This window comes from Haemorhous mexicanus, chromosome 7 (genome assembly GCF_027477595.1).
Source record: "Haemorhous mexicanus isolate bHaeMex1 chromosome 7, bHaeMex1.pri, whole genome shotgun sequence".
Taxonomy (NCBI): Eukaryota; Metazoa; Chordata; class Aves; order Passeriformes; family Fringillidae; genus Haemorhous; species Haemorhous mexicanus.
In genome coordinates this window covers 25,675,851-25,689,713 of record NC_082347.1, presented here as the reverse complement: position 1 = coordinate 25,689,713, position 13,863 = coordinate 25,675,851, and the positions used below count along the sequence as shown (strand labels likewise).

Here is a 13,863-nt window from a genome sequence, read left to right as displayed (position 1 = left end):
GCTGCCAGATCCTGCAGAGAGGCCCTCTCTTCCTCTTTCCTAAGCTGGAATTGTGGATCCTGCTCCCCCTCCCTTCAGGGCTGAGCCCGTGTCTGTATGGGGTGCAGTGTTTGCTGTGCCAGTGCTGGGTCTGCCCTGCTGCTTTATGGGGGTGGGCCAGGTCAGTTGTGAGTTCCCTGGGGCAGCCAGGACACTGGGATTTATAAATGATGTGGTGTGGGCAAGAGAAGCCACTCTGTGTCCTGGACTGCAAATGTCCCCACAAGTTGAGAACTCAGTTCCCAGTGGTACCACAGGTTGCTAGAGGAGGTGTGTCATTTGCATATGTTTGCATGAAGGTGGCCTTTGCATGTGTTTTCTGTATTACGAGAGACAAACATGTTTTGTTTATATTGCTCTCTATCTCCCAGATTATCATCAAATGGGTTTCACTTTCCACAAGTCTTGACTGAGGAATCTGGGCTTATGCCCCCACCCAGAAACACCCACAGTGCCTGAGCTCTCCTGCCTTGCCCTGTAATGATGAACCCTTTGGTGTGATCTGTTGCCCCCAAATAGTCTCATAGGAAACACTGACAAGATGGGCTGAGGACCTAGAAGAACTTCAACTTCTTTACTGATGGTGGCAAGAATATTTATTGAGATGGATGCAGTTTGCTCTATTGCCGTGTTATGAGCATGAAGACAGTTGTGCTCTTTGTAGTAAGAGGGGTAACAAACCATTAGTTAGTGTGAGGGTGAGAGAATATCTGCATCTGTCCAACCATCAAGTGCTTTTTCTGTGACATATATGTTATGGTGTTGGATTTCTTGGCATTTGGGCCAGTATAGACAACTCCTGTCTGCTTAGATGCCAGGGAAATTTTACAAGCGAAAATCTTTTGGGTCTTCCTTGCTGCTGTTGTAATTGTGAGGAGAGGAAAACAGGTGAAACACTATCAGGATGACAGATGATTCAATTTCAGCAAAGTTCAGTAAACAGAGAAACTATCTCCCATTTTGGGTTTTCAGGGGAAATCACGATTGTCTCAAGTGAAATATGTAGTGCAGATCAACAAGGAAACAGAAAATGAAATCTTAGCAAAATCAGTCATAGAAAAACTGAAATCTTCCAAATTAAGGGATCCCTGAAGTGTTCTATGTAATATATTTGTAATTTCAGTGGTCATTCACATGTACCTCAGCTTCTTCAGAAAGACTGCAATCACCAAACTAGTGTAGCACCATAGGAAGCAGTGTAAAAATATTGCAAACCAATCGTCAGCAGTTTGTAAACCTCTATACCTATCCCTATGCCAATAATCAACAGCTAAATAGAAATATCTGGGGTTTCTACTGCATGAATTAAATCCTTCTGTGGGACTCTAAGCATATTTTTTTAGTAGTTCAATGATTTTCAGATACATTTTCTCAGGTGCATCAAGGCCCCAGAGGAAATCAAGATGTCCCCATGCAGGGAAATGCTCATGGTAAATGAGATTAGTAATCCGAGGAAGTAGCCTTGCTATGTCTGTTGGATCTGCCACTTTGTCCAGTCCACCACTCCAAACAGCAGTTGGTGTCTTTATCTCCTCTATCTTGTATGCAGGAGGAGCAGTCTGTAAGACAGGGAGGAGACTGAGTGAATGCTGCTGTATCAAAGTTGTGTTTAGAGCAAGGCTTTTGTGCAAGCACCTCTCTTTGGCTTTTGCTTCTGCACTACCTACAGTAAAACCACAAGGATGAAGGCCACCCTCTTCTTGCTCATTGCCCTGGCCCCATTCCCTGCCTTGCTTGTCATCACAGAAGAAGTTAAAGAAACACAGAAGATTAAAATGGAGATCCTTTGAGATCTGAACCAAAAGCCTTAATGACAGATGGTTATTTTTCAGTGTAGTAAGGGACCATGCACAAGATGTTTTAAAACTTACCCTTATCTAAGGGTGGTTCAGTTATCTTTCTTCTTGACTGCTTTTTGGGCCATTTACTAATCTTCCACAATACTGGGAATGAAACATTGCCCATTTCAAAGTTTAAACTTCAGGTATTTGAAGAATGTATGTGTGTATGAAAGGTGTCTGAGAAGGAAGGTGTCCTTGGAATCTTTATCCACTTGCAAAATAATGTGCCACCCATGAAATAACCTGCTGTGACTCACAAAGCACACCACAAGTCAACTGATCTGATCAAACCTCAAAAAAATAATCAGATGAGTTATAAGTGTTGCAAGAGGAGCAGAGCATTTTCAGGTGTTGACTACACAGTAACTAAAGCTCCTACAGACCAAATTTTGCCTGTTTCCTTTTTCCCATACAGAGCACTTTAGTTCTCCCCAGCAGTCTCCATTGTGCCAAATGAAACCATTCCTTAAGTTTAATTTTTACAGCAAGTAGCCTCTGAAAATCAAGGTATGCATTTCCACTTTTTTTAAATTTTTTGATCCCCATTTTAGTGTTTAACTGAAATGCAGACTTTGAGGATTTTTGGGGAAGAGCTCTGTATTTATCCAGTCTAGGACCTGGGTGGGACTCTTAGCATATTGGGACTGGCAGGTAAGCAGACATGTTCTTGGATACATCCCTGCATCAGTGGGGGAGGCTGCAAGAATCTGTATGTGCCATGTTTGTGAATAGACTCTGACAATTATGAGTATTAGATTCAGGTGAAGATTTACCTAAGAGCACCCTTCCCTTCTTTTTGTAGCATTCAAGGTGCTAATATATAAATTTTTCTATTTTTAGTTTTGCCAGGGCCCAAGGATGAGTTCTCAGAAAAATGAATTTTCTTACCTGGTTGTATTTCTTCATGTTTTCCTTAGAGCCATAATCATAAGCTTGAAATTGGTCTGCATGTCTTATCTGTTAATGTAACAAGCACAGATAAAATGAAAATGTTACGAGACAGAGTGCAGGAGCTGTTTTCTTACATATGATTGAACTCAACTCTCAGGCAGTAGACAGGATTCCAGGGATACTGAAGAGGGACTGTGGGATAAGTGGTTTCACCACCTTTCCTCTTGCTAACATTTCCTCCTGATCCTCAACCACCATCCTTGTTGTGTTTAATTATTAAAGCCTTGCTGCCCTATCTTAATTGGCTCTTTAGTTAGCTCATGTAGCTCTTTTTGATGCAGGAGCATGTCAGGGCTCTCACTAGCCTGGGATACCTCCTCAAAATCCTCAACTTTTGAGTGCCTGCTTGGTCTGGTCTGGTCTGCTCTCAGTAGTGGCAATGGTATCAGAGGCTCTGAACTGTGTACAAGTATATTGGCAGCAGAGTGTGGTTACCTTAGCACTAAACTGTTGTCTTCTGTGATTTGTCTAAAATGAATATCAAAATAATAAAGGTTTAGCCTGTCTTACTGATAATGTGTGTGTATTTTTTTTAATCTAAACCTCTAAGTAACTGAGGATATGATAGAAATCTGGTAGCTCATCTCTGTTTTCTGGCTCTGAGTGCTGGGTTTCTGTTCGGGATACCAGGAATTTTAGTCAGGGGATGTACCGCAGCACACATGTGCTTAAGGGCTGCTGTAAGTGGTACAGTTCACTTAGGGTTCACTTAAGTTCACAGTTCACACAGAGTGATGTGCTTCTGAGCCAATGCCATCTTGCCCTGGTCTGATTTGGAGCCTAGGCAGAACAAGCTTTGGTCTCAAAGTGGCATGAGGTACCAGCAGAAGAGGCAGTTCCCCATTTTGCCATTGTGCCAGCAGAAGCATTTGTGCAGTAAACTGGCTTTTGGATGTAATCAAGGCTGCAATTAACCCTCTGGGAGAGAAGCTTTAACCTAAATCCCTTCTTTGTCTGGTTCATCCCTGACTGTAAAGTTCTCACTTATCCTACCTGCCAAGTGCCTAGACTGTGCTTGTGTTCACTTCCGCAGCTTTCTGCACACATCTCCATAAATAAGGGCACCATCCATAAATAAGGATGAAGGCTGGAAGCCATTAGAGCCGAGAGAGGTATGATGTGTCCTGGGGAAATCTCAGAGCTGGTGCCAAAGGGGAAATGTAGGGAATGATCTGGTGAGCCATGGGGAACAGGGCTCCCTCTGTGACAGGTGAGAAGATGTGATGGGCAGATTTCCAGATCTGTCACCTCTGGATTCCCTGTTGGCTGCCAGTTGCATGAAAAGCCATCCTAAGAGTGTTTATATGTCAGCACAGTTATACCTGCTGCCAGTGAATGACGTTCTGTACCGATGTTCCGGCTGGGTAGTGTCCCGTGTATGAATCTGTTCGACTCTGCAGACAAAGCAGAAGTGTTGTGAAGGCAGAGAGCCAGTGCTGTGACAGAATAAAGCAGTGAAGACCCTGAGCAACATACTGCTGCATACCCCATTTTTATAGGATATTCTTCAGATATAAAAATGGAAGTATAATTCACAAATATACTAGTTTACAGTAGGAATGAGTTCATAGGATTTTATATCTTTGGTATAATCTTTTCAACATTCTCAACATAGAGAAAACATCACTTGAGAAGCGTGTGTGGCCTTTGTTTTCCCAGTTTGTATGATTTGTATAATGCTTTTAAATAGTGCCGTGTGTAATCAGTAGAGAAAGATTGTTAATATGTAGTTCTCTTGGGCATAATGAAGCTGCATGTGTGAGAGCTTTTTGTGGATGCACTTGTTAAATAGTCTGAGAGATGAAAGGTGACTGGAGAACAGACATGTGAAAGGTGTGTAAGAGCAAGAGGTAGCAGCCAGAGTAAAGGAATGTAATCTTTCTGCTGGGAGAAGTGTGAAAAAAGAGCTTCGAGTTTTGGCTGAAAATCTTTCAATGTGTAGTAAACAAAAAGAAACCATCTCTTATGTTCAGAGGAGTCAGATGTCTTGTTGTTTAGGAAGGAAAATATATGAATTGTGAAAAAGAGAAAAAGATTTTTGTCCAGTTGCCTTTCAAAGCTTCTTCAGATTCACTTGTATGAAGCTTTTCTGGGAGGTGCTTACCGTGTTCATATTTTGTATCATGCCCCCGACCAGGTAGCAGAAGAAATTGCCGCAAACTTTCCCCAGACATGCACAGAATCGTGTTACAGGTCCTTTCATCAGCTCATTGTATTGAAGAACTCCTCTGCAGCCCATTAGTAACTGAGGGGAGGAAAAGTGCAAAACATTTTTCAGCTGTTACAAGATTATTTAATGCAGAAAACTCCCTCTTCTTTGAGTCACTCTCTCTGCTTTAATAGCCTTGACTCTTCACAAGAGGCAAGATTGCTGAATCTGCTTGCCATCCCACTATTCTTTACAGGGTGTTCTTCCCAAGGGCAGAACACATGTTCCTCCTTCTCCTTGACACAAATGCTGGAGGTCACTATCCAGCTGGTTTTAGTGTACTGATCTCAGTGATAGAGGAATTTGGCTGCACTGATGGCTGCAGAATATAGGAAGTCCCTTTTTTGCCCTAATACCTTTTCCTGGCAGGTGCAACCTGTGCTGTGAGTACCACTCCTAAGTAAAGAGGGATCAGACAAATGAGACAAATGAAAAGGGTGTAGAGCTGAATTCTCTATAGTCACATCATGGGTGCAGCTTGGAAAGAAAGAGGATGTGCTTCTGTGGTTTGACATAAAGTATACCATGCAGGATTTCCACATTCCCAGCAAATTCTAATAATTTGCCACCTTCTGGTGTTTAAGTTTCATTTATCACTTTACAAGTAAATACTTTACAAGCATAAATGATCTGCATGTCTGATAAAATTAAGATGTGAAATATCTTACTTGGGGTTTTTGTTAGTGCTTTAGGCTAGATTTAGTAGACTATATTAGATTTCTTTTGTTCTGGTATTTGGAAGTTTTCTTCAGAAATATTTGACTTAACTAAATAATGAAGAAACTATGGCTGCTACCTTAAAGAAATTGCAAAAACCGTACCATGTGAAAGCTTGCAGTTTAGCTCTTTGGCAAGTCTGAAATGCTGAATTCAGTTCTAACTGATGACCCCTTTAAAGTTCAGGTTGAGTGAGTCCAGTAGAGACCAAGCAGACAGTGATGTCTTTCTCTTTAGAAGGAGAAAGTACTTACCCTGAGCAGTGGCTGGGGAAGGCGGGCAACTGTTGTCAGAGGACTAGTAGCATGTGTGATGGTGGTCACTGGTGCCAAAGCAAACAATGCTTTAATCTTCTGAGGCATATCAGGATGAGTGGAAAGTGCTATGAAGCCTGCAAGCTCAGAAAAGAAGTCAAGTGGATGAAGAGATCTCCACAGACCAAATAAATAAAAAAGCAGTAGGCAGCAAAGGAGTGAGGCTAGGTTAGCATCCCATTGGCTGTTTCTATTTCTGTGCTGCAGACCTAAAGAGAATGTTTGATTCTTGCTTAAAACCTTTATTTGGAAGATAAAATTCATTCTAAGGATACAAGCTCATTAGAGCATGTCCTGATACTGCTTTTGTCAGAACTGATAATTTTGTGTCAAGGCCAGTTTTGGTTGAAAAAGTATGTTAATAAGATTTTTGAAATTCAAATTCTCTCTAAAGTTTCCTAAATTCAAAATAAAAAATTTCTCATCTTGCAGTCTCTAAAAGACTGTACATGTGTATGCTGCCATTCAGCAATACAAAAATTATCTGAAGATTAAAAATAAATTTTTTCTTTGTAATTAAGCACATACTTGCAGGAAAGTGAATTTACACATAAAGGAAGAGTATAAGGAAGGCATTAGAGCTAAAAAGGGTTTGTCCCATGCTGTTTTCTGAATGTGTTTAAATTTCTCCACTGATGGATTTGACTGGCCAACATAATTACCTGAAGACAAAGAAGGTGGTGATTTTGTCTGAACTATTAATTTTGTAAAAAGACTCTTAGAATGCACATATGGGAAGAAAGGAAAATCTTTTTCTAATAATGCCACTTCCTCCCATTTTCTCCTCTGTTTCTGAGTTTGTTTTTGTGAAAGGACAGTGGTACACCGTGACATAAGAGTCAGCTCACAGACCTTATCTACAAATGATAAACACTAACACCGACTGTTTGGTACCCAGATAGTTCTAACATTACCTGCAGCTGACCCTTCAGAGTGACCAATATAGTAAACATCCTTCTGTCCAGTTTTATTTATGATGAAGTTCAGCTCTGCTGGAACATCATATTTACCAATCTCATCGAAGCTGTGGGGAGAAACACAAAAAGCTGGCAGACAATTTGACACTCCCAGTGTGAGTTACTGACTGTCAGTTTTGTTCATTGCACCAAGCAGGAGCCATTGAAGGAGGAGGTTGCACACTGTGTCTGCATCCTTGCTGGAGCTGGGGGAGTGGGCAGAGGGGTGCAGCTGTGCAGCCTGGCTGCCTGATGCCTTGGGCTCTGTGTGCATGAGGTGCCAGTTTCACCTGACAGCTGCAGCCCTTGGGGAACTGAATTTAATCACTGCCTTCACCTGCACAGGTTATAAGAAATATTTTTCTCTCAGATAACATCAGTTATAGTAGATCAGATTTCTAGACTGAGCTGAGCACTCTGCTGTCCTTTCTGCATTTGGAACATGGTGCCTGTGGGAGACTTCAAGGTTACAAATGCCTCCCAGTTTTGGATGTCTTCTCCCACAGAAACCAGCAAAGGTGACCTGTGTACTTTCAGCTTTGCTTCTGTGTGTGCTGATTCCAGAAGAGCCTGTCCAGCTCATGCAGCCAGTTCCTTCTTATAACCTCCCTGATATGCCCAGGAATGGCTGCATCTGTGGAAAGAGTTTGTCTAGTCTCCTTAAAGTTGCATGTCCCAGCTGAAGTCAGATTATATGAGAACATGTCGTGCTTTCATATCATTTAGACGGGAATTTTTTTCATATAGCCAGAAGGGGAAAGGTTCTGCATTCTAGTAGCAACTGCCTCTTCTTGCTAGTTCCCTGATAGTTGCTTTCTTCAGAAATTCTTTCTCCAAAGAGTACCTGAACTGCCAGAACTCTTTCTGGCAGGGCTTAAGGGTCTTATGTTTTAAAGACCAGGTGTCTCCTCTGCTGTTTCCCAACCAGACATCATAGCCAGCATCTGCAAGCATGAAGCCCAAGCTGTTGTTGGCCATGTTGGCAATCCAGTGAATAGAATCTGATAAAAAACCATGATGTAGCAAGACTGCAGGCTTCTTCCCTAAAACAGAAGAGATTTTCTTAAGCTCTAATAGTAATAGGTAATGTGTACTTAAATCTGGGGTCCATAATTTGGTTTTGCAGGAGTGTTTTAACCAATATACAGAATTCAGGCCCCATTCCAGGCTGAATGACTGGGTACCCTTGCTGACATGGAAAGGTTTGGAACTTTGCATTTGCAAAGGGGAAGGATGGAGAATCCATGTAAGAATTGGATCTCAGACTGTCCTTATATCCTATATGTCATACCTGTATTTTGGCTGTTCCTTCCAGAAGGAATTCTGAAAAGACCAAGAATGTATCCATCCTCTGTTGGAACTTCATATTCCTCGCTGGGGAATCCATGATATCTGATAATTTCACTCTGTGGGAAGCCAGAGGAGAGGTTTTTATTATGCATTTACAGTGAAGATATTGGTGTAAGAACTGTTTGGAGGCTGCTTCTGCCTAGGAGTGTGAAGCTAGCCAAGAACATGCCAGGGAGATAAATGTGATAGCATATTGCTAGCCTTTCTCTACTGCTCTGTGTCGTACTGGGAGGGAGGGACACCAGAAGGGATTCCTGCAGGAAAGAAAACCCCAGCTCTCTATTTTTGTGGATGATCCTATAGCTGCCATGCTGTCATGGGGCTGGAGGATGCAAAGAGCTGTGAGAGTAGTTGGGGTGGGTTTCTGTGAAGTGGTTTGTGTGTTTTACTTAATGCCTAATATCACTCAAATTGTAGTAATTGCTGTAGCTGTGGAACTCAAGTACTACACAGATTTATGAGAGTAGCAGGATGCAGTAAAGTCTTCATCAGACCTGCTTAGATGGTAGTTGGGAATTGATTCTCTATTATGTGGCAAAGTGAGTGACTAACCTTTTGGGAGATAGTTTATCCTGTTCTGCAAGGGTGACACAGGTCTGTATTATGATATTCTGCCTTGGAATGTGGTCAAACCACTCAAATAATGTCATATTTTGCAAGCTATCTGTGGTAGGCTGAGAAGGAGCATCGTGTATGCCTGCTGGTGTTGAATTATGCTAAAACAGGTCTGACACATCAACTCCAAATTAGCATCCTGATAATGAAACAAAGATCTGGCCAAGATAAACTGCTAAGCCAACCTGAAGACATAAGGCTGGTAGTCAATCACTTTATACTTTCAATGTCCAGTCCACTTTCATATGGTTAAGTTCTCCTAATATATTCCTTCTCGGAGTGTGCATGAGGACTTCTCCTTTGGGTTGGGATGCCCCTCAAAGTTACTCCTAGAGGATGAGCAAAAGAGATTTTGCCCACAATTGTTGGTATGGGTGAGGGTGAGTTACATCAATCTCTACTTTAATAATTGTTTATTTTTGCTAGTTTTATTACAATTGCTTTTATATGATTGCCTTGATATGATGCACTGTCCTATATTATCTTACACCAGTAGTTTTAGCTACTCTTCTGTGTAGTAAAAGAAATTCAGATTAGGTTATTTTGTCTAATCATTAATTATAATAAATCATTCTTTTTTATATGAATATATCTGGTTTGCTATGGTAAGTCCTGCAGGACAAAGTTGTAGAATGGTTCAATCACACCTTTATAATTCCTTAGCCTTCAGCAGTGAGAGTCAGAGGCTGAGACTGGATTCAGAGGCACCCAAGCTCCTCTTTGAGAAGGAGTTTAGAAATCAAGGGGGTCCCTTCAGCACCTCGGAACTCAACAGAAGGGCTCCTCTAATGGACATTGTCTGAAGCTCCCACTCTCCCCACAACTAGGTTGTACCTTTCCAGACAGTAAACATGCAGCAGTATCTCTATGTGATCCACAGCGAATCCTTTCTTGCTGAAGTGTGGTTAAGCAAGCCATGAAGGGTGGATCTCTTATTTCAGATTCACAGCACCACCTACTACACTGCTGCCACAGTGAGGAAATCTATGATTCAGAGCAAGGGGTTTTGTTTTGAGAATCTGTTGTTTGAAGAAGGGGTACAAGCACCCTTACCACTGTACTAGGAAAAGAGCTGGTTGCAGAAGGTCAGGCCTTGAGACTAGAAGCCAGCCTTGGTTTCCACTGCAAAGGAATTCTTCTCTCTAGCTCAGGCTGTTTGGATAGGAGCACCAGCATTTCCTCTAGGTCTGTGGTGCTGGAGGGACCCCTTTGAAGGGAACTTAGTATAGCCTCCTGATAGGCACTGTCAGCCAGTGGTAGTGGGAGAGATGCTTTAGAAAGAAAGGAAGGAAGGTGACCCAACTTACAACATTCATGAAACATTCCGGGTTGCGACTCCTGCAGCGGCTTGTGTCAACACCTGCAGTGGAGGCTGCTGTGAATCCTGCTGAAAAGGCAACTCCTTGGGAGCAGAGCAGCACGAGGAGGCGCCACATCTTGGGGCTGTGTGGAAGAGCACGTGCTCTTTGTTCATTAGGAAGAGAGTGGTGTGGAATTCCACAGGAGGACCCAAGAGGAGAGTCTCCTGAAGGTTGCCCAAGGTCTGTTCCCCAAGGGCTGCCAGAATAAGTACCTGTGTAAAGGAAGGATTGCCTACAGCTTTTCCTTTTTAATATGGACTACAAATTAGTCAAAGGCTCCAGGATGAGAAGGAACCAACCTGGGGGCCTGTGTTTATATGACATCAATGCTGGTTTGTGATGAGTACCTTCCTTTCTCTCTACATATGGTCTTTTCTATTGTAAATCTGTGTTTCTTGGAGAAAAGGCTGAATCTTCCTGGATTTAAGCACTGTCTGGTGCTCACAGTAAAGCTTGTCTGAGCAGAAATGGTAGTGCTCCCTGTGTAGTTAATGCCCTGCTTTTTGGTTGTAGCCACCTCTGTAATTAGCTGGAATGGAACAGGTCATAAACCCAGAGTACTTTATCTGAATCACTATGGGGAAGATCATTAAGGTTTGGAGAGTGTAGAAAGGACAGGTAAAATATTTTTTGTTTCCTCTGAATTTCTTCAGGAGGGAAGGAGTGAGTGGGTTGTCATTTATCTTCATTTTTTATTAAATCTGTCATATCCTTTGAGTGACTACAACTTTTGGATTAAGCCACAATTGGAATATTCTATAGAGATGGATAGTTATAATGTAAAAATTATTTCTCATGATATATTATTAGAATATATATACAGTGTAATATTATGCTTTTAATATTGAAATCCAAACTCATTGTGGTCTATCCACTTTGTAGGAGAACATTCCAATTCTTCTGTCAATACAACAGAAATCCTCCTACCTGTGTGCTCTGGAAGCACAGTTTCAGAGTAAGTATTCCACTGCTTTCTGCTGTTTTATTTAATTAATTGCACCTTTTTTATGGCGTGCAATTTTCTATGTACTGTACTGAATATGGAAGCTTTGTAAATCAGACATAATGCACCAATCAACTCCAAGGCTTGGCACACAGCTGTCTCATTAATTTCAATGGCCAGGTCACAGTGGCTTTGAACAATAATCTAGTCTTTTTATGCAACGAAGCAATGCCAAAGAGTGACATTTACCATGGCAAACTGGAAATAATTGAAATATTTTTAAAAGAAAAAAAAAAAGGTAGAGGAAGATGCCTGAAAGATACATTCAAAAGTGCCATTTCTGGAGGTTTTTGATAGTAATGAAAACAAACCTTAAACCCTCTAGAAATTCATCAGTGTACTCTTGAGAGAGTCATATGGCTTTCACACACACTATAAATGGGACAGAAAGACACCAGGCTAGCAGGTGTCAGAATCTCTGGGTTAACTTACAGGAAAAACTCAAATGCTTTTGCAGCTATAAGAACAAAATTTATTTCATTTATGTGCATGCTCTCAATGCTGAGATTTCCATGCATCCGCAGAAACATCCCTGGGAAAAAAAACCAAAAAAAAAACCCAAAAAAACCCCAAAACAAAACAAAAAAAAAAAAAACAACCAAAAAACAAAACAAAACAAACCCCAAAAAAACCCCCAAAAACAAACAAACAAACAAACAAACAAAAAAAACAAGGAGAAGAAAATGAAACCATTAGTTGCTCCTTTTTCCCATTTGCATGGGCCAAAGGCTTTTTCCTCTCCACCTCTGGCACACCTGCCCTTTGATGCACAGCAGTCAGGAAGGATGGCAGGCTGGCTGCTCTGAGAACCAGCTGCACAGAACCAGGACAGCACATCTGCATGGAAACAGGCAAGGGAGAAAGAGAGCATGGATGCATATAAACAAACTTACCTCTGGTTTGACTCCTGTGCTTGCACCTCCTGCTGCAGTTTCTGGTCAGTCTCCTGCTGATTCACTGCCAGAAGCTTGTGCCAATAGAAGGAGCAGCAGTAGAGCTCTGTGTGAGATCTGCATGCATAGGAGAGCAGGTTTAAGTGCTGCTTGTTTGGCAGTATTTAAGGAGTGGAGTTTTTCCATGATAAATAGCACCGTTGCATGAATTCTGAAAGACCAAATTGCACCATGGATCTAGTGAGGTAAAGAGGCATCTAACCTGTCATTAGAATACTTATGAGGAACTTGGTTATTCTTGTTCCCTGAGGCTGTGGCAGATCTTTATCTGTACTGCTACCTGTCTTATTAAGTGCTGTAACTACTATATTTTGGGATAAAAAGGAGGAAGGATCCATCTTTTCTCAAAACTTTTTAGCTGTGAATGTGATCTCAGCTGCTGTGGGTAGTACAAAAGCTGTTTTGATCACTGGTTCCACACCAGTTGCTTGTTCTCTGAATTGCTGATTGCCTGGGACAATCTTTCTTTGTTAGATAATCTTAAATTATCTAACAGATAATTATCTAATCTTAAATTATCAATCAGAAGTGATTTGAAAGGTGCGAACTCCGCAACATTCAAAAAAGAGTTTGCTCTGAATTACCCAGCTTCTGTAGGGATTGTCAGGAACTGAATTAAGTTTGAAAACAGCCTTTAAACTTTGAGTCAAAAGAAGGTGCTAACACTAATTCTTATTATATCCAAGCCACCTCCATAACTCTGTGAAAGCAATATATTAGTGACCCCTGCCTAACCAGGGGATTAGTTGAAGTCAACCTGGGGGGCTTGATCCTCACTGAAACTGGCCTGGCTTCTTGATGCTGCAAATTCTTTGAAACGTGGGTGCTAATGATATGCTGCCTTGCCTGGGAAAATGAATGAAGTAAGTACTTGTTACTAAACAAAACCTGAGAGTCACTACAGAAACAATTCTGCTTTATGAAGTAGGGCACAGTCTCTGGAAAAGCCAAAAAGGTGATTTCTCAATGAAAAGCATCACAGTTCAGCAGGTCTGATACCCCCACTTAGTGAAAAACATTGAAGACTTTGTTCTATTCCCAGATAATACCATCCTACCTTTTTTGTTTTATAGCATTTCCAGCTGGGAATGATCTGAAACATTTTACCTATATCACCTTGAGGTGGCATATGGGATGTATGATATATTTTCTGATATTGTTGATGGGAACCAAGTGAAGAGCCAAAGATATGTTAGCCCATCTGATAAGGGAAAAGAGAATGAAAGTAATGCATATAGAAAGAGAATAAAACCCACAAAGTCTAGAAACAGAAACTTCCCAGGATGGACTGCTCTTACGTAGAGAACCAGGGAAGCTGAGATAGGAAGTATTCTGTTCTAAAATGCTGTGTCAAAACTGAAGTCCAGGTGGTCAGGCCTGGAGCTGGACATAGCATGAGCTCAGTTTAGTGTTATAAAATACGGGCTCTGGTCCATGCCATGGAGGGGTTTCTTGGTGTGTTTTGGGTCTGTTGAGTCAATCCTGCCCTGTAGCAGAGGTGCAAGGGACCTTGCAAGGATGTTGTGCAAGTGGTTAACAGTTTTCCGAGGGAAA

General features: G+C 41.5%; 1 protein-coding gene across 1 annotated transcript; it reads right to left on the bottom strand.

The window, feature by feature from the left end:
* Positions 1-631: 631 nt before the first annotated feature.
* On the bottom strand, positions 632-10,486 carry LOC132329920 (lysosomal acid lipase/cholesteryl ester hydrolase-like). The gene is made up of 9 exons (XM_059851568.1): positions 10,300-10,486; positions 8,319-8,433; positions 7,872-8,070; positions 6,986-7,095; positions 6,012-6,148; positions 4,936-5,076; positions 4,154-4,225; positions 2,769-2,837; positions 632-1,598 (listed from the first exon to the last, which is right to left on the bottom strand). The coding sequence occupies exons 1-9, from the start codon at positions 10,426-10,428 to the stop codon at positions 1,365-1,367; spliced, it is 1,206 nt and encodes a 401-aa protein (XP_059707551.1). The 5' UTR covers positions 10,429-10,486; the 3' UTR covers positions 632-1,364.
* Positions 10,487-13,863: the final 3,377 nt, after the last annotated feature.

Coding starts and splice junctions, on each gene's coding strand:
- LOC132329920 (XM_059851568.1), bottom strand. CDS start 10,428: ATGTGGCGCCTCCTCGTGCTGCTCTGCTCCCAAGGAGTTGCCTTTTCA. Junction 8,434..10,299: donor CGGAATGTTTCATGAATGTT/GTAAGTTGGGTC, acceptor GGCTTCCCACAG/AGTGAAATTATCAGATATCA. Junction 6,149..6,985: donor CTCTGAAGGGTCAGCTGCAG/GTAATGTTAGAA, acceptor CTGAGCTTGCAG/GCTTCATAGCACTTTCCACT.